The 27047-nt window shown below is 43.4% G+C and overlaps 1 protein-coding gene across 4 annotated transcripts; it reads left to right on the top strand.

Annotated features, from left to right (window-relative positions):
- The first annotated feature begins 1420 nt into the window (after nt 1–1420).
- WDCP (WD repeat and coiled coil containing) lies at nt 1421–20975 on the top strand. 4 transcript variants are annotated; one of them, XM_047746587.1, is made up of 4 exons: nt 1421–1506; nt 13662–15507; nt 18334–18451; nt 20020–20975. In XM_047746587.1, the coding sequence occupies exons 2-4, from the start codon at nt 13681–13683 to the stop codon at nt 20145–20147; spliced, it is 2073 nt and encodes a 690-aa protein (XP_047602543.1). In that variant the 5' UTR covers nt 1421–1506; nt 13662–13680; the 3' UTR covers nt 20148–20975. The 4 variants fall into 4 exon arrangements, with proteins under 4 accessions (XP_047602543.1, XP_047602540.1, XP_047602541.1 ...); XM_047746584.1 differs by lacking the exon at nt 1421–1506 and adding an exon at nt 1570–1689; XM_047746585.1 differs by lacking the exon at nt 1421–1506 and adding an exon at nt 1714–1824.
- Nucleotides 20976–27047: the final 6072 nt, after the last annotated feature.

Genomic DNA, 27047 nt, shown 5'->3' with positions numbered 1-27047 from the left:
CAACACATTTATCTAGCATGTACTCTGTGCTAAGCTCTGGGGAATCAAGCCGGTCCCACAGACTAGGGGAAAACCGGCAACTAAACCAACACTTTAAGTAGATGCGCTCACTGGAGTTCAGAACATTAAGGAAGCACCTGAGAGGTATTTACCCTAGCTCAACTACCTGGAATGTAGGAGCATTCTGGGGACGCGCGGGGGGAGGAGGAGCGGGGGATGGGAGGGAGTGGGATGGCAGGAAGGGAGGAAACCAGTCATTACCCTACTGCAACCACCCTAAACCCCTATTCACCATCCCTTCTGCCCCACTCACAGGGAAATTCCCACCTTTCAAGGCAAAGAACTGCGCCCTGCGGATACCAATTAAATTAAGACAGAATCGCTGTCACCGGAGAACGAAATTTGGGACGGGTGGGGACACAGAGAGTTAGTTACAGCGTGGAGTGATTCGTGCTGTGGGATGAATGAGTAAATTCTATCCTGAGCTCCTCTTCCACGCCAGACCCCTCACCTCCACCCAAAAGAGTTCCAGGAATCTGGAAATATATCTTTGGAGGAGATAACATTTGCTTGAAGAATGAATGGAACTTTAATTTTTCCCTCTCTTTTTCTCTCATTTTTCCATGCCTTGTTTTAAAAATTGACGCGAAGGCATGATTCTGACCAGTGGTACTGGATCAGGATAAAAGCCTGATCAGAGGCATCCAGAATGGGCCCCGGAGCTTTCCTCCTCCATTCCCCCCACCCCGCCCCCACTGTCCCAGGTGGTTAGGTCAGACTTCAGGTTATCAGCATCGCTGAAGGAGGACTGGCTGTTTTGTTCAAGAAAGATGATGGTCAACTGTACTGTGAGGGTCAGCATCTGAAATTCCCCATGGGCTGCTTCACGGCGTGGCCTAGAGTCTACCAGGTGTATAGCTGAAATCTAGAGTCACACTAGGTCCTTGGACTATGGCCGTGGGGAGGCACTCTTGGGGTAAGTGTAGAACAGGGGTTTGTAACTCGGACGGGTCCATGGAGCGGCTTCGGTTGAATGTACAATATCTTGTATGCGGATAAGAACATTGTTGTGGGTAGATTTGATCACATTTAAATAAGTCCTCAATACCTTCTTACCCCTTGTCCCCTATCCTCTCCCCCAAAAAGTTAAGAAACCGTGTTGACTCTAGGGATCCTGTACTCTTTCCTAGACTAAGAATCGAGGAGAAGTGGAGGAAGGCTCTACTCTTACGGAGAGTCAAACTGTGGCTGGTTTATTGTAGATTAAATTTTACAGAAACTACTACTCCCAGAGATCTGTGCAGCAAATCCCCAGCTTACTGGTCAGGAGAAAGACCCTCCCCTAACGTGACACAAGCAAAAGCCAATAAGCAGAAGGCATTGTGGGGCGGGCCCGCTACCGGTCACCTATCAGAGGCCTGGGAGCTGATGCTTCCGGTATTCGCTCTGGCCTCCGGATCCCGCGGCACTCGGGAGTCTTATTTTCTGTGGGCAGTGATACTGAAGGTATTTGTTTTTGCTGCTGCCCAGCTTAGCTGGTGTCGGGAGGCTGTGTGTGGGCCGGGAGGGAGGTGGGGAGACCCGCACCTGTTGGGGAATGGGGAGGAGACCCAGGCGTGCTGAGAGGATGGGGAGAATGGGAGTAGGAGGCACGCGGGCGAAGGACTGGCGGCTGTGGACAAGCGAGGGGTGGGATTAAATATTTGAATATATTCCATGTGACTCATTAGTGACACTTCTGGGGATGTATCCTAAGGAAACCATTCGAAATGAAGAACATGCTTTATGCATAAAGACCTTTATCACAGCCTTATTTATCATAAGGTAAAGTTGGCTTTTAAACCTTAAAACCAAGCGTCGCAACAGTGAGGAAATATACGACTTGACTTAGTGAATATTAAATGGCTTCTAAAAATAATTTATAAAATTTAAATGACATGGAAAAACGATATGTAATAAGCGAAAAGTCGTGATATGAAATTGTATAGTATGAGTGAAAAAAACTTAACCAAAACTACATAGAAAAAAGCCCAGAGGGATGTAATCATAATTTTGTTCCTTTGGTTGAATGTGGGGTTTTGTGTGTGTGTGTGTGTGTGTGAATTTACCTTTTTACCTTTCTTGTGTGTTAATTTAAAAAAGTGTAAAGAACTTGAAATTATTTTATAGTGGAAACACAATAAACAGAGAAACAAATTGGGGGTTGTGTAGCTCTGTTTAAACCAACTGGAAGTGGTCCAGTTCGCCTAAGCCCCTTGATACTCCCATGAGTTGTCTTTAAAGATTAAAAACAGAATTAAATGGCCACAGGCTGAGTACCAGGTTTTGGTTCTGACCATCTCTCCAGAGAACTAATAAAAACAGTGAGCTTTTCTTTCCCTAAAACTCCCTGAAATCTTATAGTCTGAGGGTTGAGAGACCAACAAGTATACAGTTAGCTTCAGGCAGAATTTAAATATTTTTAAAAATGCAAGGGGCGCCTGGGTGGCTCAGTGGGTTAAGCCTCTGCCTTCGCTCAGGTCATGATCTCAGGGTCCTGGTAAGGAGAACCCTGCTGTCAGGCTCTCTGCTCAGCAGGGAGCCTGCTCCCTTGCCCCTCCGCCCCCGCTGCTTCTCTGCCTGCTTGTGATCTGTCTGTCAAATAAATAAATAAAAATCTTTTTTTTTTTAATGCAAGATAATTGGGAAACGCCTGAAGCCTATTTCGACCTCTGTCCTCTTGCACTGTGATCTTTCATTGCCGGGTTGTCCACTGCTTTGGCTTTAACTACCTATATTGTGACAGTGACTCCCAAATCCTTGACCTCTGACTGCCTAAGGTACATTGCTACCCTATAGACATCTTAGATGAAGCAGATCTAATACAAAATTTATCACACACTGCACACCGTTCCTACCTCTGAAGCACACTCTGCCCTATATCTCTGATTAATGGTTCAACAATTTCCCAAGCAAAAAATTTGTGTGTTGTCCTTAATTCTCCTTTCTTCCTCATCACTTATATCCTACCTGATATCACGATGTATTCCATCTGCCTTAGAAATCTCTCTTGAGGGACGCCTGGGTGGCTCAGTGGGTTAAGCCGCTGCCTTCGGCTCAGGTCATGATCCCAGCGTCCTGGGATCAAGTCCCACATCGGGCTCCTTGCTCAGCAGGGAGCCTGCTTCTCCCTCTGCCTCTGCCTGCCACTCTATCTGCTTGTGCTCACTCTCTCTCTCTCTGAAAAATAAATAAATAAAATCTTAAAAAAAAAAAAAAAGAAATCTCTCTTGAATCAGGCCCTCTTTCTCTACTGAAGTAGCTACAAACTTGGCTCCCTTTCACATTGTGACATTCAAACTATATCGTGGCCCCTTATTCAACTTACCAGGCTTCTTTCTGAGGTCTGTCCTGCACGTTCACATGAATGTGTGCTCATGCCTCCTAATTCCTCAGCAGCATTTGTGATCTGGGAGGTAAGGTTGGAAAGCTGTATCGACCTCAGAAAATAGAAGGCCTGAAATACCCTGCTAACACTGTAAGAACTTTTTTAATATGTGTAGGCTGTAGAGACAAAGTATTTGAACAGAAGAACAAAATGACCATAGCTATGGTTTTTTTAAAAGAGGTGATTCTTCTCTGGGCCATCTGGGTGGCTCAGTGGGTTGAGCATCCAGCTCTTGGTTTCAGCTCAGGTCATGATCTCATTCATCCTGGGATCAAGTCTGCTTGAAGATTCTCTCCCTCTACGCTTCCCCTCACTCTCGCATGTACGCGTGCATGTGCACACTCTTTCTCTCTCTCAGATAAATAATCTTAAAAAAAAAAAAAAAAGATGGTTCTGCCCAATCACATAGAGCATCCAGCCTCTGTGGGAAGGAAGAGCCTAGCATCCAGAGAATATCTCCTTGACCTACCCTGCTAAAAAGGGAGAGGTGATCAAGACCTGAACTAGCAGTGGAGTACAAAGGTTTGGAACGAATTTTTATAATTTGAGTTAGGTTTTTGCCAAATTTCTTCTTGTTACTAAGGATGAAAATACTAAAATTAATTTTTCTAAAAATCTCAGTAACATAATCATGTTTGTCCTTCTCTTATTTATAAATACTTACCCTATACTACCCCTGGTCATACATACCTTCAATGACATTAGCCTGACTTGAGTGGCCTAAAACATATCATATAAATTGCCTTTGATATAATTGGCCCGTTAGGAAATTTTTCTGCCCAGGAAAATGTATCATGCATTATTTATCAATAAAAGTCTTCTTAAAGTGCATAAGTAGATATCAGAGGAAAACATATATTATCTTATATAAGACCAGTGGGTTAGAGATGGCAGTTTTCTTCATTAGTAACAACAGGGGACTTACTCCTCCATTTAACAAGCCACCACAGACCCACTTAATCTGACATCATGTGGAAGCATAATAGACCGTTCCTTCTTAGTAAACGACTCTACAGGCAAGGACAATGTTAGCAAAGAGGTATGAGAAATAAGTTGCAGATAAGTTAAAAGCAAATCACCAGGCAGTTTGGTAGAGAATACATTTTTTTTTCAAGATTTATTTATTTAAGAGAGACAGCATGAGTGGGAGGGCAGAGGGAGAGGGAGAGAGAGCCGCAGGCTCCCCATTGAGTGCAGAGCCCGAAGTGGGGCTGAATCCCATGACCCCGAGATCACCACCCAAGCCTAAACCACGAGTTGGACACCAAACCGTCTGTGCCACTCAGGCGCCGGGTAGAGACTACATTTCTGTGCATTTAGAGTCCAAAGACAACTTCTCAAGTTCTGTCTTTGACATATACTGCTCAGTAAAACAGGGTTGAAAAACGTCCATTAGTTTCAGCGACATAGATGTCTCTGGTGGGTTGGTGAATGCTATTTCAAAGAAGTGGTATTAGGGTCACTTTGGAGTGGGTTACGAAGAGAGTGGTGACGAGGTACTTGGCTGGTTTAGTCGGTGGAGTGTTCGATTCTTGATCTCAGGGTCTTGAGTTTAAGCCTCAGGCTGGGTGTAGAGATTACTTTAAAAAAAGTGGTAAAGGGCGCCCTGGTGGCTTAGTGGGTTAAGCCACTGCCTTCGGCTCAGGTCATGATCTCAGGGTCCTGGGATCGAGTCCCGCATCGGGCTCTCTGCTCAGCAGGGAGCCTGCTTCCCTCTCTCTCTCTCTGCCTGCCTCTGTCTACTGTGATCTCTCTCTCTCTGTCAAATAAATAAATAAAATCTTAAAAAAAAAAAGTGGTAAAGAAGTGGACACTGCAAGTTCAGACAATTATTTGATAACTAGTAAGATTGAACATCACTCTAAAGATTGTTTATTAATTGTACTATTTTGTAAATTGCCTGTTGATATCCTTTGGCCATTTTAAAATTCGGGTGTTTGGTGCAAAACAGGTTTTTTTTTTTAAGATTTTATTTATTTATTTGAGAGAGAGAGCACAAGCAAGAGAGCAGAAACAGCAGAAGTAGCAGAGGGAGAAAGAGAAGCAGACTTCCTGCTGAGCAGGGAGCCCGATTCTGGGCTGGATCCCAGGATCCTGGGATATGACCTGAGCTGAAAGCAGTTGCTTAACCGACTGAGCCACCCAGGTGCCCCAGTGAGCTTAATGAGGTCACATTTAAATCTTTATTTCCTTCTTTCAATCACGAAAAGACTGTTTGAATACAGGCTTATTATAAAACAATTTTTTCAAAACATACAGAAATAAGAGAGTCCCATCTTATTTTTTACATCACTCCACTCCATTTTAGTTATCTATCTTGAACAGTTTTGCTGTGTATCGTTCCCAATTTTTGTCTGCATCTTTATGTAAATATATACAAGTACCCATGTTTGTTTGTTTGTTTTTTCTTCTAAAGGAAGAATATAGATGAAAGAAAACTGTTTGAATACCTTAAAAAGGAGATTCTTTTAAGACATCTTGGATCCTGAATTGCAGTAAAAATAATCACTCTGTTGGGACGCCTGGGTGGCTCAGTGGGTTAAGCCTCTGTCTTCAGCTTAGGTCATGATCCCAGGGTCCTGGGATCTAGTCCTGCATCAGGCCCTTGCTCAGCAGGGAGCCTGCTTCTCTCTCCGCGTCTGCCTGCTTATGTGCTCTTTCTCTTTCTGACAAATAAATAAATAAAATCTTTTTTTTTTTTAAGATTATTTATTTATTTATTTGACAGAGAGAGATCACAAGTAGACAGAGAGGCAGGCAGAGAAAGAGAGAGAGAGAGAGAGAGAGGGAAGCAGGCTCCCCGCTGAGCAGAGAGCCCGATGCGGGACTCGATCCCAGGACCCTGAGATCATGACCTGAGCCGAAGGCAGCGGCTTAACCCACTGAGCCACCCAGGTGCCCCAAATAAATAAAATCTTAAAAAATAAAATCACTCTGTCAAATAACACAGTGTGTTTTAGAATTGGATTTTGGTACTTAATTTTATAAGATTTTAATGTTTATGCACATGTATGATAGTATATATAATTGTTACATAATCTATTTACAAAAAGAATTTGGGGCAGACATCCACTGTGTTGATCAACTCCATGATGAGTCCATGATGAGTTGATTCATTTCAGGCTTTAAGTGCATGTTGCATATTTTATTGGCTCTCCCGAATTCCTCCCAGCATCATAGCCGGCTACACCCAAAAATTGTGATTACGGTAACTTAGACACAGGATTAGTAGTCAGGGTGCAAATTTTTTATTTACTTGATTCCTTTCAGTGTCTTGAAACTTTGAACCAAGAACTGCTACCATGGGCATTGCTATTATTTTGCCTAAATTACTGATTTTTAGTATCTTGCTTGTGATAAGGGGAGTTTGAACTATGGGTGCCCGAAAAATACATTTTGGGTGCATAAATGGCCAAGTGTAAAAACTAGTTTCCACAGAGGCAATCATAAAATGAACCTGTGAGACAAAAGAAAAATCTGAAATTTCATTCCTATTATTAAAAATTTATTATTAAAACATTATAGTCATCATTACATTTCAAAGGTTTGACCTTATTTTGTAGGAAAAATAATTTCTCAGCAATATTGTCTCCTAGATTGTACTTGTGGTCACCAAGATACACACTTTCAGTGCTAAAAAAGCCACTTCCTTTCAGCTGCAAGGTATTTTGGGTACCTCATTTTTATTTAACACTTTGTTCCATCATTCTCTTTTTCATTATTATGTCTGGACTGAAAATGATTTATCAGGAATTTTGGAGATTTTCCACCTCATGAAAACTGGTGAAAAGTTCACTGTCTGCCTTTAATTCATTCTCACAGCTTATGAATAATTCCCAGTTAGGATGTTTAATTAAATGACCCATGGCTAAATAGAATTTTTTTTTTTTAAGATTTTTATTTATTTATTTGACAGAGAGAAATCACAAGTAGGCAGAGAGGCAGGCAGAGAGAGAGGAGGAAGCAGGCTCCCTGCCGAGCAGAAAGCCCGATGTGGGGCTCGAACCCAGGACCTGGGATCATGACCTGAGCCGAAGGCAGCGACTTAACCCACTGAGCCACCCAGGCGCCCCTAGAATTTAAAAACTGAAAAGTAGTGGTATCTGGCTGGTTCAGTGGGTAAAGCTTGTGACTCTTGATCTTGGGGTTATGAGCTCAAGCCCCTTGTTGGGTGTAGAGATTACTTTAAAAAGTCTGAAAAAGGGGGGGTGCCTGGGTCAAGCATCTATCTTCAGCTCAGGTCATGATCCCAGGATCCCTTGATCGAGCCCCACATCAGGCTCCCTGCTCAGCAGGATGCCTGCTTCTCCCTCTCCCACTTCCTCTGCTTGTGTTCCTTCTCTCTCTGTCTCTTTCTTCAAATAAATAATTTTTTTTAAAGTCTTAAAAAAATAAAAGTTAAACACAGTTCCTTAATATTTTTTGTTTAATGAATACTAATGTAATGAACAGTTTTACCAAGATTAGAACTAGAATTAATTTCTATAACTGTGCTTATATTTTTATTTAAATTTCATAAACATTGGGGCACCTGGGTGACTCAGTTGGTTAAGTGTCTGACTTGATTTCAGCTCAGGTCCTGATCTCATGGGTCATAGGATAGAGCCCTGTGTTCGGCTCTGCGCTCAGCAGGGAGTCTGCTTGAGGTTCTCTTTCTCCCTCTCCCTGTGCCCCTCCCCCCACACTTGTGCACGCTCTCTCTCACTAAATGAATAAATCTAAAAAAAATAAATTTCATAAACATGTGTTGATCAAAAAGATAATGTTTTTAAGTTACCTAACTAATGTACTTTTTTAATGTTTATATTCTGCTATTCTATTTCTCAGTAAGTCAACTATGTGAAAGTTCTTGTTTTTGTCCTGATATTAATCTGCACAGTCATTTATTATTGCAACATTTTATTACTGCAACGTATTTATATATATGTATATATATACACATACATAGTGATAAGATATATGTATTCCTCAACTCACTGATAGAACCGTGAAATAGAATGTACCTGAGGCAGTTTTTGGCTTTTAAATAAAGAATGCTTATCATGTTTGTCTATATTTGAAAATGAACACTTATCATTTAGATAAGTTAGAATATCCAACTTGTTCTCATCACTGCCTTATTCCCATCTGACCTTATTATCTTAGATAGGTGTGGACACACCATTCATGGGTGCTAGCAGTGGGCTGTTCAGTTTTCCAAAGGCTGAAATCCAAGTCAAATAGTAGATTTGGGCTGAATATTAAGGCAAAGCCAACTTTTGGTGCATCTGAACTTGAAGTTCACTAAAGCAACAATAAACCAGGTTCTATACATAAGATGATTCAAGGAAAGATTTTCATACGATGGCACTGATAGAGACTCTACATTATAATAGTCACCAGAAATAAAGACGTGTCTTCCCCCTGGAACTACCCTAGGAAGGAAACATTTGATTGTGGCAAATTCCTACATTAATTAGTTTTTTAGAATGTTAAAATTATATCATGTAAATATATGATTTATTAACATCAATTGTTTGTCCTCATGATTTAAGTGACAGTAATCATGAGTTTGTTCTCATGATTTAAGTGACAGTCTTTAAGACCTGGGGACTTGTGCTAATATGAATGGTTGCTTAACCTTTTTTCTTCTTTTAATCATACAAAATATGAGAAATGCTAGTGTATGGCTGCATTAGGACTATACAACCTAGTAGGAGAGGGAAATATCTCTTAATATATATCCCCCCCAAAAACTAAAAAATAATAAAAATATATACATATCCCCCATTGTGTTATTGAAGAGGCTGGATTATTTAACAGACTTAAAGCGTCCAAATACAGTTCGAAAAGGTTTACTGACAGTATCATAAGAGCCTAAATCAACAAATAAAAATGCTATCACAACACACCCCCCGGCAATACCATGACCCAGTTGGAAACTCCTTTTAGGATATATTGGAAACAGAGCAATCCATCTGAAAGTACTTGCCAGTACTTAATGACATGTGCTAGGAACCCACAGGTAAGGACTTTGTGAAATGCGAGGCAGTACAGGAAAGAAGAACTGGTAATTGCAGGTAATAAACTGAAGATGTCACCCGAGTGCTTTAGACTGTAAGGGCTGTAGGAGTCAGGAGAAGGAAAGTATCAGCTTTAGCAGGATGACTAAGGAAGACCTCTCAGAGGAGATGGTATTTAAGCAGGGCCTTCACTTCACCTGTCATGTATTATGTGTTTTGAATGCACCAGGCATTGTAACTGCGAAAATGAATAAACAGAAGTAAGACTGGAGGGATAGGTAGGTCCACACTGGGCAGGGGTTTGAATGCCCAACTGAGGGATTCAGACTGTATCCTATAGTCTGGTGCTGTCCAGCAGAACTTTCCTCACTGATGGAAATGTTCTGTTCCGCCCTGCCCAATAGGAGAGCCACTGGCCACATGTAACTGTTGACCACTTGAGAAAGGGCTAGTGTGACTGAGCAAATGGATTTTAAAAATTTTAATTAAATAGGGGTACCTGGGTGGCTCAGTCATTAAGCATCTGCCTTTGGCTCGGGTCATGATCCTGGGGTCCTGGGATCAAGACCCGCATTGGTTCCCTGCTCTGCAAGGAGGCTGCTTCTCCCTCTCCCACTCCCCCTGCTTGTGTTCCCTCTCTCTCTCTGTGTCAAATAAATAAATAAAATCTTTTTAAAACATACAGTAAAATAACATTTTCATTCAATTTATAAGGCACACGTGGTTAGTAGCTACTCTATTGAACAGCGCAGCTATAGGCAGTAGGTAACGTCTGCCAATTTTTTTAACATCCGCCAACTTTCAAGCTGATAAACGATATACTTAAAAGGACATTTTAAGATTGGTTTTGCAGAAGATGGACTGAAGACAGACAAAGGTGGGGGAAACCAAGTAGGAGGAGAGCACAGCAGTCATCTGGGTTTGAGGTGACAGTGATTGGATCAGGATAGTGCTGGCGGGAATGACAAGGACCAGATTCAGAAACAGTTCTAAGAATTAATAGGACTTGACGACTAACGAAGAATACAGGAGAGCAGTCAGATGGAGTCCTGAGTTTTTAGCCTGAGTGAATATGAGAATGGTGATATCCATTAAGGAGCCACTACTGAGAAACAAAAAAAAAGTTTTCTTTTATGCACACCCGGTTTGAAATGAGTGTGGGCGGGGCTAATATCAGCCTTAATGTGAAGGCTATCAGACATCCGAATAGCACTGCAGCTCTGCATGGAGGCCAGGAGAAGAGATGCGGGGCTGACCATGATAAACAGATGATCATCAGAAAAGTCCGAGAGTAGGTGACATTGGGAGGAAGGGAGTGGGAAGAACTGAGTTCCAAACTTCTGGACTCTATCCACATCTAAATAAAAATTGAAAACAAGCTGAATTCCCACCTCCAGGGGAATCATTGGGTACATTATGGTATGCCTTGCAGCTCCTTAAAAGATTGAGGGAGCAGCCCTATTTTTACTGACTTGGAAAGGTACCCGTGACTTAAAATAAATTAGTGAATAATATGTAACATATGATCCTTGCAGTAATTGTCATTTTTTGAAAACCCCTTCCCTGATTTGGAAGCAACTGCCCGTTGTGTGAGTCTTGGTGGGAGGCAGAGCCCCAGCTCCCTATTACAGAAGCCTTTGTGGGGAAACCCTCTCCCCATTCTGGCAGCTAGAACAGGGCATGGAAGCTAGGCTTAGCCAGTGGGAGGTTTCTCCCTAGACCCCCACTCGGGATCTTAAGCAGTTGCCATCAAAGAAGGGGCAGTGAAGTTAGATTCTCAGCTGCTAATGTGTGGGAGACAGAGTGATGGCCATGACTTGTTCTGCCTGGCCCCACTTGGCTCCTGCTTGTTTGCAGAGCCTAGTTCTGGAGACTTCTTTTTTTGTTTTGGTTTGTTTTTGTTTTGTTTTGTTTTGTTTTTTAAATATTTTATTTTTTTATTTTACAGACAGAGATCACAAGTAGGCAGAGAGGCAGGCAGAGAGAGAGAGGAGGAAGCAGGCTCCCCGCGGAGCAGAGAGTCCGATGTGGGGCTCGATCCCAGGACCCCAGGATCATGACCTGAGCCAAAGGCAGAGGCTTTAACCCACTGAGCCACCCAGGCACCCCGGTTTTGGTTTTTTGCTTTTTGGGTTTTTTTTTGCTTTTTTGCTTTAATTAGCCAGAGTGGCTTCTGTTGTTAGTACCCGGGAACTTTGACTTACACCCCACTTTTTGTTTAAAGGAAAAACAGAGTGCCTGGGTGGCTCAGTGGTTAAGCATCTGCCTTCCACTCAGGTCATGATCCCAGGGTCCTGGGATGGAGCCCCGTATCAGGCTCCCTGCTTTGTGGGAAGCCTGTTCTTCTCCCTCTCCCACTCCCCCTGCTTGTGTTCCCTCTCTCTGTAAAAAAAAAAAAAAAAATTAAAAATCTTTTTAAATAAATAAATAAGAAAAGAAAAACAAACTGGGAACCTGGTTGGTTGAGTCACTTGGGCATCTGCCTTCAGCTCAGGTCATGATCAGGTCCTGGGATCAACCCCTGCATCCAGCACTGCACTCAGTGGCGGAGGCTGCTTTCCCCTCCGACCCTCCCCCTGCTTGTGCTCTCACCCACTCTGTCTCTCTCAAATGAATACATTTAAAAATCTTTAAAAATAAATAAAAGAAAAAAAAACTTAACACATACTAAAATTCTATTTATTTATTTATTTATTTTTGGTAGGTTTCTTTAATGATTTCAAAGACTACACACCAAATTGTTAACAGTGCTTTTATCAAGGATTTGAGATTGGGGAGGGGAGGTGTTGGCATAGGGTAGGAAAAAACGTTTTATTTTAGACACTTCCGGTTTGTCTGAATTTCATTGCAGTGAGCATGTACCACTTTAGTAATTTAAATGCACGAAAAAAACTTAAGAATGAGAAAATGGAAGATAATACTTTCCTAACCTACTTTGCATTATTGTGAAAGATGGTTGCAAGGAGCAAAGGATAGGGAATGTGAAAATGGTGTGAAAATTATTAAGTGCTATTTGAATATGAGGAAGTAGAAAGAACAACAGTGACTTTTTCTTTTTTAAGATTTTATTCATTTATTTGACAGAGAGGGAAACAGCACAGGCAGGGGGAGTGGGAGAGGGAGAAGCAGGCTCGGGGAGCCCGATGCAGGGCTCGATCCGCCCCCCTGAGCTGAAGGCAGACACTTCACCAACTGAGACCCAGGCGCCCCCGACAGTGACTTTTTTGAGTGTCATTTCACTGTGGAGGAAAAAGCCATTTTGAAGGGAATTGAGGAAATAAGTGCTAATAAAGTCAGGGATGTGAATATCAATTAATATGATTTGGCAGGAAAAGAATAGAAATTAGATGGTGAAAGAAGTCTTCCTCGGTTTTGTTTTGGCTCGAAGAGAAAATGTGAGTGGTGGGAGAGGCAGAGGGAAAGGGAGAGAGAGGAACCTCGGGCTCCCTGCTGAGCTCAGAGCCCAACAAATACGACAACAATGACAACGTGGGGCTCCATCTCACAACCCCCAGATCATGACCCGAGCCGAAATCAAGATTTGGACACTTAACTGACTGAGCTACCCAGGCACTCCTCAATTTTTATTTGTTTTTTATTTATTTTTTTTTAAAGATTTTTTATTTATTTATTTGACAGAGATCACAAGTAGATGGAGAGGCAGGCAGAGAGAGAGAGAGAGAGGGAAGCAGGATCTCTGCCGAGCAGAGAACCCGATGCGGGACTCGATCCCAGGACCCTGAGATCATGACCCGAGCCGAAGGCAGCGGCCTAACCCACTGAGCCACCCAGGCGCCCCTAAAAATATCTTTTTTTAATAGAAAATTTTATTTCCTTGGGGCACGTGGGTGGCTCAGGCAGTTAAGTGTCTACCTTCCGCTCAGGTCAGGATCCCAGGGTCCTGGGATGGAGCCCCACATTGGGCTCCTTGCTCAGCAGCAACCCTGCTTGTGCTCGTTCTTTCCCTCTCTCTCTCTCTCTGACAAGTAAATAAATAACGTCTTTTAAAAAAATGTTTATTTCCTCAATGCAAAAGCCAATCAAAGTTTAGGTATTGCATTTGCTTGTTAAGGCTCAGTAGTGTCTTTTAATCTGTGACATTCCTTCTCCTTTTATCCCCTTGAAATATTGACTTGTGAAAGGCCTAAGCCAATTGTCTTGTAAAATGTCCTATATTTTGCATTTGTCTGATTATATTCTCCTGGTAAGTCTTTCCTTCTTGCCGATTTCAGGCAACCTGTATCCAAAAGGATGGAGTTGGGAAAAGGAAGACTTCTCAGGACGGGGCTGAATGCCTTGTATCAGGCGATCCACCCTATCCACGGCCTTGTCTGGACTGATGGGCACCAGGTCATCCTGACTGATTTACAGCTTCATGGCGGAGAGGTCAGGTTCGGGGACTCCAAGGTCATTGGACAGTTTGAACACGTATATGGAGTGTCCTGGGCATCCCCTGGTGTGGCCGACGTGCCCGCTCTGCTCGCTATCTGTCACAAGAATTATGTCACCGTGGGGCAGCTGTGTCCCAGCACTACGGAGACAAGCCAATGGCTGATGTCGCCGACCTGTGAGATTAGAGAATCACTCCCCGTCCTTCCCCAGGGCTGTGTGTGGCATCCAAAGAGTGCTGTCCTGGCTGTCTTGACGGCACAGGCTGTGTCCGTCTTTCCAAGTGTCCACGGTGACATTCCCCCGGCGAAAGCGGACATCGACACCGGGGGCCTCATTCACTGTGGCTGTTGGACCCGGGATGGCCGGAGGCTGGTGGTGGCAGTTGGCCGCAGCCTGCATTCCTATATTTGGGACAGTGCTCAGAAGACTCTGTGCAGGTGCTCCTTCTACCCGGTGTTTGACGTGGACAGCTACGTGCGCTCCATCAGGGCCACCGCGGACTCACAGGTCGCTGTAGCCACTGAGCTTCCACTAGATAAGATTTGTGGCTTAAATGCGTCTGAAACCACAGACATCCCGCCTGGTGGGGAAGACACTCGTCTGTGTGCTTCACCGGTTCCTGAAGTGGTACCCACCGGGGATCAAGGGGCGATTGATTCCGAAACGAATTTTGAAACCTCGGGTTCTCCTGTTTCTCCTTCCTTTTCAGATCCTCTAGATCTAACTCATATACATTTCAATACCTCCAAGCTGGAGGGTAGTTCTCTTATTTGTCTAAGAAAAAAGGACTGCTTGACAGGAACTGGCCTGGATGCCTCACATTTGGTCCTTGTGACCTTTGAGAAAGAGGTCACGCAGACCAGAAAAGTCACCATTCCCGGCATTCTGGCTCCTGATCTAATAGCATTTAATCCTAAAGCCCAGGTAGTCGCGGTAGCTTCCAATACTTACAATGTCATTTTTATCTATTCTGTCATTCCCTCGCATGTGCCAAACACGCGGCAGATTCAATTAGAGAGAAGTGAAAAGCCAAAAGGTATATGTTTCTTGACAGATAAGTTACTATTAATTTTGGTAGGAAGACAAAAGCCCACTGATGCGGCATTTCTTCCTTCTTCAAAGACTGATCAGTATATCCTTCGTTTGATTGTTAGGGAAGTAACGTTGGAAGAATTTCCAGTAACAGCGGGTGAAAACCAGACGGGAGGCTCAACTCTCAATACTCTGTTAAATAAAACAGATGGAAAAAAGCGAATTGAGAGACTTTCCCCAGATTTTGGTCCCCCAAACAGAGAACTCTTAACAGCTAATGGCAGTAGGCAAAGCGGGCGGCCCGGAAGACCCCTTATTGAAGAAATCAGAAGTCCTCCGGCCAGTGTCTGGGACGGCTCCTTCGCCCTTGACACTGTAGCTGCCCAGCCTGTTAACCGCTCACAGCCACAGCCCAGATCCCGCCCCACGCCCCAGCCCACCCTAACTCCCGCACCTCCTGACTGGCCTCCAAGCAAGAACATACAAAGGGAAAAGGAAATTTCCCAGCTGTCTAAGGAAATCGAAATTTTATCTAGGACCCTGACGGAAGTGCAGCGACATCTCTCCGAACTCACAGACCTTCTACAAAAGGAGAGGTCCTCTGCTGTGTATCCTCTCTCTCAGGATCTGCCCTATGTGCACGTGACTTATCAGGTAACTTCCCCGTTGAGGGGCTGCCCCTATACCCAGCGGGTACCGGCAAGAAAAACTCATTGTTGAACAAGATGGTGTTGTAGCCCAACTTCCCTGACCTGGGCGAGTTACATTACAGGCAAGTCGTTCTGCCTCTCTGGGGTGGTTGGCTGCCAGCCAGATGGGCACGCATGCCAGCATGCACTGGGATTGTATCACCTGCATGGTGTAAAATAGGAACGATTGTACTCATCCTGGCAATTTACATTTAGGAAAAAAAAAAAAGAATTCTCCTTATTGTGCTGTCTCACTGTGGGGAACTTTTCCTTGTGCATTACAGAAAGGTTAGGTTGATTTAGAAAAATTTAACGCATGTGCATACATATCATATTATGTGAATGGAATCATATCTTATCTGTTTTTATCATGAACATTTTCTCTTCCCATTGGACTTGGCCCGGCCCCCCACCTCACCCCCGCTATAACTCACTTTAACTCACAACTTAAGGTGGCTCCCTCCGTTATTTTAGTTCATGCTCCTACAGTCTTACACACTTCTTTGTATACATAGGTCTCTAGATGAGGGGTGGGGGGGGTGTCATTGTTTTACAAAAATGGGGTCACAGTGCACTCTCTGTACTGAGAATATGCGGTTTCTGTAGCTGGGCCCTTGGTGGACATTCAAACTGCCTTTAGCTCTTCATTTCCGTGTCATCAGTCACTCCCAGTCATGCTGTAGTAGTACCCTTATGTGTAGCTATTTGCACTCCTACTTTTATTTCTGTTGGGTTGGTTCCCAGAACTGGAAGTGCTAATTTGAAGAGTATATATGTATGTTTCTACTTTTCCGAGAGTTGCCAGATTGCCTCTCAGAGATTTTTTATTTACTGCATCATCACATGCCCCTTTCCAACCTATGAGACTGTCCTTTTCCTCACAGCCCCACCAGTCTGATAAGTGTGAAGTGCTTTTCACTTTTATTTGTTTGTATTTCCTTTACTATTAGTGAATTTGAGTATGTCTTTGTGGTTTTTGGCCAACTGAAGATGAATTGCCCATTGCTCATTTTTTTCCTATTCAGTTACCAGTTCATAAGAGGTTTTTGTAGATTATAAAAATTCATATACATGTAATATCTAGATTCTCTTGCATTATTTTATTACATTAGTTTTTACACTTAAGTTTTTAATCTTTCATTAAATTTTGGTGCATGGTCCACTCAGGGTCTTGAGTTCAAAGCCCACACTGGACATAGAGCTTACTTAAAAAATTAAGAAAAAAAATATGTCTTTAATCCCACTGAACTTGATCTACCCCATTTGTTATCTATAAACTTAATATACTGGGATCTAATTCTGGATTCTCCATACTGTGACTACTAGAATGCTGATCTCTTTATCTAGAACTTTACTGATAACATACTAATTTGATTACTGTGGACTTCTGTATCTTCATTTTAAAAGATATTTGCAGAAAGTTGGTATCAAAATCATTGATAAGTAATATACAAATTATTGTTTAATATGGTCAAGAAGAGATATTTTAATTAGTTTTTTCTTTTTTTTTTAAGATTTTATTTATTTGATAGAGACACAGCAAGAGAGAGAACATAAGCAGCGAGAGTGGGAGAGGGAGAAGCAGGCTTCCCACTGAGCCAGGAGCCCAATGTGGGGCTCAGTCCCAGGACACTGGGATCATGACCTGAGCTGAAAGCAGCTGACTTAATGACTGAGCCACCCAGGCGCCCCTAATTAGTTTTTTCTTAAAACTACTATGGTTTGGGGGCGCCTGGTGCCTTTGGCTCAGGTCACTGTCCTAACATCCTGGGATCAAACCCCATCTGAGGTTCCCTGCTCAACAGGGAGTCTGCTTTTCCCTCCCCCTGCTCTTGTGCTCTTGCTTGCTTTCTTTCTCTCTCTCTCCCTCCCTCTCAAATAAAAAAAAATAAAATCTTTAAAAAAAAAAAGTACTACTGTTTGACCAACTCAAGGATGTAGGCTTTTTAAGGAAGCAGAGGATAGTTTAAAACTGAATTAAATTTTTTTTATTGTGAAAGTTTTCAAACATATACTCTTTATTATGAAAATTTGTAAACATACATAAAGACTACATAATGAAATCTTTTTAATATCTGCCATATGGATGTAACAGTTGTTAACGTGTTTTGCCATAATTGCTTTTTATTTTTTAATTTCCTAAAACATTTTAGGTAAGAATGTCATGGTATTTAACCCATAAATATTTTGAGATCTAATCCTTTTGTTGTGTTAAATAATGTAGCCAAGGGGAGCCTGGATGGCTCAGTAGGTTAAAGCCTCTGCCTTCCGCTCAGGTCATGATCCCAAGGTCCTGGGATCAAGCCCCGCATCCGGCTCTCTGCTCAGAGGAGAGCCTGCTTCCCCCTCTCTCTCTGCCTGCCTCTCTGCCTACTTGTAATCTCTGTCTATCAAATAAGTAAATAAAATCTTTTTTAAAAAAATAGTGTAGCCAAAATCTCCTTATTTACAACTGGCCTAGTTACTTTTTTTTTCTTTTTAAAGATTTTATTTATTTATTAGAGGAGAGGAGAGAAGGACAGAGAGAGCGAGTTCATGTGCACTAGTGGGGACAGGAGCAGAGGGAGAGGGAGAAGCAGGCTCCCCGCTGAGCAGGGAGCCCAATGCAGGGCTGCATCCCAGGACCCTGGGATCATGACCAGAGCCGAAGTCAGATGCTTAATTGACTGAGCCACCCAGGCATCCCACAATTGGTCTAGTTATAAAGATAGTAAAAAACTACTTACACATTCTATTCTTAACTCTATTGCTTTTGCAATCAGTTTAACAACTTTTATTTTTATATGTGAAGAAATCTTACTGTGTAGGTCCTGTCGTTGAAAAAAGAGCCGTGCTCCTCTGCAATGGCAAATTAAGTCTGAAGACAGTTCAGCAGACTTTCGGCCTCTCTCTCATCGAAATGCTCCATGGTAGGTAGAATTCAGATATTGGCGCTACCCCACACCCCATCCCTCTACCATCTGTTTTGTTAAGTTTCGTTGATAATGAAGATGAAGTGTACGAACCCCTCGGTGATTCACGAGACGGTTCACGAGAATTGTGCATTGTCTGCTGTATACCCAAGTCTATCATAAGGTGCCAAAACACATGGAAAATATGGGTTCTGGGGCGCCTGGGTGGCTCTGCCTTCGGCTCAGGTCATGGTCTCGGGGTCCTGGGATCGAGCCCCGCATCGGGCTCCCTGCTCAGTGGGGAGCCTGCCCTCTCCCTCTCTCTCTGCCTGCCTCCCTGCCTACTTGTGATCTCTCTCTCTCTGTCAAATAAATAAATAAATTCTTTAAAAAAAAGAAAAAAGAAAATATGGGTTCTGCCCTTAAGGAACTTACAGCCTAAGTGGAAGCCCTGAAAGTACGCAGGAAAAAACTAGAGGAGTTACCAAGCAATATATAACAGCTGCAGAGGAATGACATAACAAGGAGTGACACAGGTACCTGTTGCACTAAACCCAGAGCTCCTAGCAGTGTTACAGAATTTTTCTTAAAGGAGTTGTCGTTTTAATATGCAGCACACACAGGATGAGAAGGGCATCCCTAAATGCCAGCAAACTGAGCCATGTCCACTCTCCCAGGTGCCCAGCACGCTGGGTTTTTTATGCCTCATTCTTCTCACGATAGCCACCATGTTGAACATGAAATCCATTTCTTTTTTCCCCTCTTAACATTGTAGCACCAGCATTTTCTGTTTTGATGCATGAATTTGTGATAGGACTTCATAATTGTCCTTTGTCCTGGGTGGGGTTAATAGTCCATTCTGAGTGTACTGTATTTTACTTTGCCGTATTTCTCAGACCTTTCAGTGGTTTCCAGCGTTCAGCATCATACGTAGCCCTGATAAAAACCTCTCTGCATATTTTACATGTGGCCCTTAGAAAGTACAGATTTTCAGAAGTGAAATTACAAGGTCAAAGGTGAGGCACAGTAGATTTGAAAAAACCAGAACGGGTCCAGGCATGTGTTAAGGCCACTGGCCTTGGGTTACCCCAGAACAAACCATTCAGGATTATCCGGACCATCCTAGTCTAGCCCCTCTGCGTGCTTAGGTGTCTAGAGGTTGGTGTGGCTCTGAAGAATAAAGGTTCCTCCAGAGAGTAGCCGTTCCCACTTTCACATTGTTCCTGGGGAAACTGCTTAAGAACGTGTAGATAGGGACACTCCATGCACAGCCCCTAACACGTGTGTGCCATGTACACAATCCTATGCGTAGCCCTGCGTGTTAAGTGCCTCACCTGGGTAAAGATGGATGTCCCCAGCCATGCCTATGCCATCAGTACCATCAGTGGCCGCTCCTGCTGTATGACGTCACCCTCAGCAGTACTCAGTCCTTCCGTCTCCCCACTTATCTGCACGGTCTTATAAATGATCAGTTCAATAGTATCAACTACTCTCTTCTTACCCTCAAAAAAAGTATTCGTCTTCTTTTTCTTCATAGAATAAGACGAGATATTCTAAATTGCCTGTGTGTTTATTTCACTCTGCAGACTCACACTGGATCCTTCTCTGTGCTGACAGCGAAGGCTTTATCCCGTTAACTTTCACGGCCACTCAGGAAGTAACCATCCGAGACGGCAGCGCAAAGGTCTTCACGGACTCTCTCTTAGAGCCTTAATCCTGCTCCTTCTCTCGAAGTCTTGAGAGACCTGACTGTCCAGAGTGTAGCCGCCGCTGGCTAACCCACCCATTTAGGCAGTACGGCCTGATGCTTCTTTGTGGAGTATTTGCTGCATAGCTTTCCACGTGAGGCCACTCAGATGAGAGCTGTTGTCCACCGTGGACTCTCCTCGGCTGGGATTTGCACTGTCGCTCAGAGGTGAAGCCCCTGCCGTGGTTGCCTCGGCCGCTTTTCCTCCTCGTCCCCTGCGCCCCCACCCCCGGGCTGCAGCTCCCTGCTGTCTAGCAGAGCTCAGTCTTCGTTAGATGGCTCAAAAAGTGGTTGTTTACGTATTCGAGACTGTGTGGTTTTGTCTAAGGGCAGGATTCCCAGAACAAAACAGTATTCTGGTGCCATATGGATTGTGTTTTTCGGTTTCTTTGAGGTTTTCTGTCCCTTGCCCAAAACCGTTAAAGCTGTCTTAGAAGCACTTAAAAGGTACTTTAACGTTGTTTTAGATCATTTTCTTGGCTTAGAGATGAGAGCAAGAGGTCCCGGACAACATAGGCTCCAGCATACCCTTCTTACCCCAAACCAGCAGCAATCAGCAGAGCTCAAAAGAAGACAAAAAAATCGATTGACCTCTGTCCCCAGAACCACCTAGAACAGGAAGTAGTTCTGATGTTGGCTGGACCTTCCAGAGTTTAAGCCTAACTATCTTGCTTCCTTAAAAAGTTCTGGTGAGGGGCACCTGGGTGGCTCAGTGGGTTAAGCCTTTGCCTTCCGCTCAGGTCCTGATCCCAGGGTCCTGGGATCGAGCCCCACATGGGGCTCTCTGCTCAGCGGGAAGCCTGCTTCTCCCTCTCTCTCTCTGCCTGCTTGTGATCTCTCTTTGTCAAATAAATAATAAAATCTTAAAAGAAAAAAAAGTTCCAGCAAACTAAGGTCCAGATACTCCTAAAAACTAGCCCTGGGCAAATTTCAAATGAAATTTCAAGTGCTTTGACCCCTCTGGACCCCACTCAAGTGGGTGCTTATGTTAGTAGTGCGATGGCAAGCACCCGTGAGGTCTAAGGCATGATTTCGTGCTATTGCCACCCCCGATTTTCTCCCTGAAATGCCTTTTTTTTTTTTAATTCCAGTTTTGGGATCATAAAAATGTCCTATTTTTCTCCCAGTAGTCAGTTCCCTTACTTCAACTGTCACTTCAATTTTGATGTTTTCCTTTTCCCGCCATTCAAGTCTTAAGAGACCAGCAAAGAGTCTGTGAGAGACAGTAGTCGTTCAGAAAACTGGAAATTTCAGTGAATCTGAGGTAGGTAAAAAGTACCAGCTTATTATAATTACGGACTCAAGTACCAACTTAGTAAATGGAGAGAGCCCTGATTGCAACTTCACACACCACTTCTCAAACAGAATCATAAATTCCAGGGACTGCAGCCTGACAGATCGATGAGTGTGTGGCTGGTCGGGGCAGCTCTGCAGAGAAATTGTCTCGGCCATAGAGGTTCCATTAGCACAGACGCATCCCCCCCCTCCCCACTCTCCTTGAAAATTATCTGGAAAGGTTTCATACCCTTGGGGACTCCTGTCTGTCTGTTACCGTTTATGAAGATGGAGCTGGGATAGGGACAAGGCGAGGGCCCATCTTGTGGTTTAAATGCATTAGCGGCTGCTGGGATAATGGAAGTGGGGCCGCTGGTCTGTAATCAGGTGCCTGAGAGCCGAGGCTGAGGACAGCCTGAGGCCTGGCTCCTCTTGCAGAGAAAGTGTCTGGGCGGGATAAAAGCACACTATTAGGAAGCCTGGGGGGCTTGGAGACCCCATAGGAGGATCAGTGCTGGTGCCTCAAGTTACGTATAGGTTATGACTGCCATTTCCCTAGTCAGAGTCCTGTGAATGAGTCCATAAAATCACTAATGCTTGTTGTGGCCGTTTTAAATTTTCTGGTGGTATTTTCTCTGCAAGCATTGCTGGTATAGAGCAAAGTTCTTGGTTTTATGTTTGTGGACCTTGTCTCTGTATTTCTTCTTATGGACGGTCTGGCACATAAATTATATATTTTTTTACAACAAATCTGATTCCATGACAACTCTCCTATAAAAAATATCTCCTTGGCCTCTGCTATTATTATTATTATTATTATTTTTGACCAAGAGTGAGAGAGAGAGACAGAGAGAGGGAACACCAGCAGGGGAAGTGGGAGAGGGAGAAGCAGGCTTCCCGATGAGCAGGGAGCCCGATGGGCAGCTTGATCCCAGGACCCTGGGATTGTGACCTGAGCCGAAGGCAGACGCTTAATGACTGAGCCACCCAGGCGCCCTGGCCTCTGCTATTATTATAGTCATTGGAGCAATAGAAGATAATCCAGTATTTGCTGGCTTCTGATAGAGGGACAGAAGAGCTATAATCTTTTAATTGTTGTTAAATGTTCTGTTGAGAATATTTTGCATAGGGAAAAACATTATTTACACATCCCATTTGGTGCCCAAGTTTTTCTAAATTTCGTATGAGTATTATTTGATGCACACAATACATATAAAGTATAAGAAGGCTTAATTTTAAAAAATTTTATTTACTTATTTGACAGAGAGCACAAGCAGGGGGAGTAGTGGAGGGAGAGGGAGAATCAGGTTCCCTCCTGAGCCAGTAGCTGGACGCGAGGCTCAATCCCAGGACCCCAGGGTCTTGATCTGAACTGAAGGCAGCTGCTTAACCAACTGAGCCAACCAGGTGCCCCAGGAAAGCTTAATAATACAATGAGCCACCTGCCGCCTCATTTAAGAACCAGAAGTTTACTAGAAACCATTCTGGATCCTTTTCTATAGAGAGAACTCTACCCCAGAGGTAACTAATCTTCTTGATTGTTGTAGTGATCATTCCTTCCTTTCTTTTTTTTTACCACAACCACCTACACACATTGGCCTAAACATGTCCCCTTGTATTTGAACTTTATACAATGGTGTTATATTGTATATAGTCCTCTGAAGCCTGACATTTTTCACTCAATATCATTTCTAAGAATCATGCTTGTTTTGTGTTTGTTCTATTATTTTTGCTGTTTTGAGTTACCATAATATATCCATTTTCCTACTGTGCGCATTGGTACCATTCCCTGGTTTTATTTTTGCAATTATAAACAATATTGCCTTGAATAGTCTTGTTAAGTATGTCCTGAAGCAAGTATTTGAGAAGTCTCTCTAGGGTCTTTTTTTTCTTAATTTTCTTTATTTTCAGAGACAGGGCCCCCGAGTGCAGGCACCCTTGTGAGCCTGGGTGGGAGGGCTCTCAAGCAGACTCCATGCTGTGCGGGGAGCCCCACGTGGGGTGGGGTGCAGTCTCACAACCGTGAGGTCCTGACCTGAGCCAAAATCAAGAGTCAAGACGCTTAACCGACTGAGACATCCCCGCCCTCTCCCTAGGGTCTTTGACATAGATGTGGGATTGCTGGAGCACAGGGGGTGTGTAAATTAAAATTATTTTCTTAGTTGGTCACATCAGTCTTCACTCCCAGCAGCGATGTATCAGAGTTCCTATTGTTTTTCATGCTCAAGGCTTCTCGGGACAATGGAGTAGTTTTAAGTGGTTTCTCATTATGATCCTAATTTTTACTTCCAGACCACCAAGGACACTGAACATCTTTCATGTGTTTACTGGCCATTTGAGTTTTCTCTTTTGCAAAATCCCTGTTTGTTTCTTTTGCCCCGATTTCTATTGGGTTGTCTTTTTCTTCTTGAGTTGTAGGGATTCTTTTTATATTCTAGGTGTTGTTAATGCATGTGGCTAATAGCTTCACCCAGTTTGTGTCTTGTCTTTTCTCTCTATTCTGGGTCTTGTTGAACATACCGTTCATTTTAAGGAAGTCACATTTATCAGTCCTTCCCTTTATGAAAGTTTTGCCTTTCACATTTATTTTTTTTTAAGATTTTATTTATTTATTTGACAGGGAGAGAGAGAGACGCGAGAGAGGGAACACAAGCAGAGGGAGTGGGAGAGGGAGAAACAGGCTTCCCACAGAGCAGGGAGCCCAACGTGTGGCTCAGTCCCAGGACCCTGGGATCATGACTTGAACCGAAGGCAGAGGCCTAACCGACTGAGCCACCCAGGCGCCCCCACATTTATTTCTTTATTCAACATTCTGTTGAGTATTTGAGGGGACCCCTCTGAGTTTTCTGTCAGTGTAGCTCCCTCCCATCCAATATTCTGTCCTGCAAACCCTAGCCACTTTGGTGTCCCCAACTCATCTCAGCTTAGAGTCCTCTGGGTTCCAGATGGTTCTCTTCACCGTCATCTGGAAACTCAAGAAAACAAGCTGGGGTAATCTTAAGCGTCACCTCCTTAGTTTCCCATCGTTCAGAGATTCCTCCTTTGTTGCTTCATGCCCAGCATCTTGAAAACTGTTGTTTCATATATTTTCTCCAGCTTTTCTTAATTGCTTCAGCTGAGAGACTAGGTCTGGTCTCTCCTAGTCCCTCATGGCCAAAAGCAGAAGTCTTTTCACATCCTGTTCATTTATTTCTAGGTATTTTATATATATATTTTTTGTTGCTACTGTTTAAAAATTGTTTTATAACTGTGGCGGGCATATACAAATGTAATTTGTTCTTGTTGATTTTATGTCCAACTATCTGGCTATACTCCTTTATTCTAATAATTTATCTGTAGATTCTTGGGTTTCCTGTGTAGGTAATCATATCATTTACAAATAATGGCAATTTTGTTTCTTCCTTTTTTTTTTTTTAAGATTTTATTTATTTATTTGACAGAGAGAGAGAGATCACAAGTAGGCAGAGAGGTGGGGGGAGGCAGCCTTCCCACCAAGCAGAGAGCCCGATGCGTGGCTCGATCCCAGGACCCTGAGATCATGACCTGAGCTGAAGGCAGAGGCTTAACCCACTGAGCTACCCAGGCACCCCTATTCCTGATTTTAAAGGGACTATTTCACTATTAAGAATGATGCTCACTATAGGTTTTTGGTAGATATCCTTTCTCAGGTTTAAAAATTTCCTTTTCCTCTTGGTTTGCTTAGTACTTTTATCATGAGTGGGTATTAGCTTTTTATCAAATGATTCTGTATCTACTGAGAACACAACTTTTTTCCTTCTTTGATCTGTTAATGAGGTAAGTTTCACTTAATAGATTTTTCTCATGTGCAACAAACTTGTCATTCTTAGAACAAACCCAGTGTGTTCATGATGGGTTTATTTTTTTAGAAACTGCCAGACTCCGTTTACTAATATTTTGCTTCAGATTCTTACTTCCATGTTCTGTGTTTAAGATCAGCCTGTAAATTTCCTTTCTTTTTTACTTTGCTTGTCTGGTTTTGGTATTGAACTTATTCTGGCCTGATATAATGAGTTGCAGGATCTGTGCTTTTTTTCTTCCCTGAAAAAATTTCCAGAAGGAATGAAATGATCCTTTATAAAAGTCTGATAGCCCTTGGTAATATCATTTGGATCTCATGTTTACTTTGTGGGACTACTTTAACCCACTGAGCCACCCAGGCGCCCCTGTGGGACTACTTTAAAATATTTATTTCATTCCTTGAATGTTTATGAGATCATTTAGGATTTCTGTTGTTTACACTCACACACATATACAATCAGTTCTGTTATAATGCTTGTTTTGAAAACACAAATTCGCTCCAACACAGTTACTATATTAAGGAACAATTAGAGTATAACATGATTTCCTTGCTTATGTACCAGTGTTGTCCCAAAGGAACACTAGGTGAACACGGAAATCTGTACCCAGCTGAACGGAGTCCTGTAGGAGTGCACAAACCGACACACAGACACAACTCAGACACCTCACAGGCACCTCTGTCAGTTGCCACGTGGGTTAGAGCCACACCCAGCCATATCTGGGGACAATTTTCTGTCCCATTCCAAATAACTTCTACCATTTGATAATAACCTATAAGCTGCAACCCTTTCCTCCCGTTGCTTAATCCACACTTAGGGACATGGCGAGTGCATGGGGAGTGCATGGGGAGTGCGTGGTAGAGTGAGTGGGGGAGAAAGAAAATTAAGAAAACACCAAATTTTTGGTTGCGGTGACTTGATAGATGCTGATGTAATTTACCCAAAAATGCAAGTGGCAGAACAGATGTGGGGAAGTGATGAATTCCACTTTAGACAGAGGACGTTTTCACCCTACCTGGAGAATCCTCAGGGGGCTTCTCAAGTTCAGCAGACAGTTCAGGGTTAGAAAGAGAGAGGTGCAGGGGCGCCTGAGTGGCTCAGTCTGTTGAGTGTCCGATTCTTAATTGCGGCTCGGGTCGTGGTCTCAGGGTTGTGGGATTAAGCCCTGCGCTGGGCTCTGCACTGGGCTAGGCATGGAGCCTGCTTAGGATTCTTTCTCCCTGCCCCACTACCCAACCCACCCCCATGTACTCACTCACTTGCTCTCTCAAAAAAAAAGAAAAGCAGAGAGGGAAGGGGCAAGGGAGATGCCTTCTCTTTGTCAGTGATAGGCCTCAGGATGGGCCTTGGTGACAAGGAGACATTCTCTTTTCTGAAACAGGAGGTCTGGCTCTGAGAATGGGTGTCAGAAGAGGGTCGGGGACACACCAGGAGGCTCTGTGGGCATATATGAGTTGAAGGACCCAGAGTAGGAAGAATGGGTGGAATTGGGAATAATAATTCCCAAACAGTGGGGATAATACTGTGGGATCGGAGCAGAGGGTCAGAGGAGGGGATGCTGGCCTCTGGGCATTGGCCGTTCCTCCAACAAATGTGTTCAGTACCCGCTATCTCCACAGGTTTTGGAGTCAGGCCCACTTAGTTTCAAGGCCGTTGCTGCCACCAGCTGATCTTAGGCAAGTTACTTAATCTCTCTGAGCCTTTTTCCTCATCTGAAAATGAGAATAATACACCTGCTTCTTAGGGCTGCTGAAAAGGAGAAGTGGAATAATAC

This window comes from Lutra lutra, chromosome 9, assembly GCF_902655055.1.
Source record: "Lutra lutra chromosome 9, mLutLut1.2, whole genome shotgun sequence".
NCBI classification, from domain to species: domain Eukaryota; kingdom Metazoa; phylum Chordata; class Mammalia; order Carnivora; family Mustelidae; genus Lutra; species Lutra lutra.
The sequence above is the reverse complement of the archived record's forward strand: the minus strand, read 5'-3'. Positions and strand labels throughout refer to the sequence as shown.

Bases quoted from the DNA above. Each gene is read 5' to 3' on its own strand.
- WDCP (XM_047746584.1), top strand. From the start codon at position 1,598: ATGGGGAGGAGACCCAGGCGTGCTGAGAGGATGGGGAGAATGGGAGTA. The intron at 15,508-18,333 runs GTAACTTCCCCG...TTATATGTGAAG, and splicing joins ATGTGCACGTGACTTATCAG to AAATCTTACTGTGTAGGTCC. The intron at 18,452-20,019 runs GTAGGTAGAATT...TTCACTCTGCAG, and splicing joins TCTCATCGAAATGCTCCATG to ACTCACACTGGATCCTTCTC.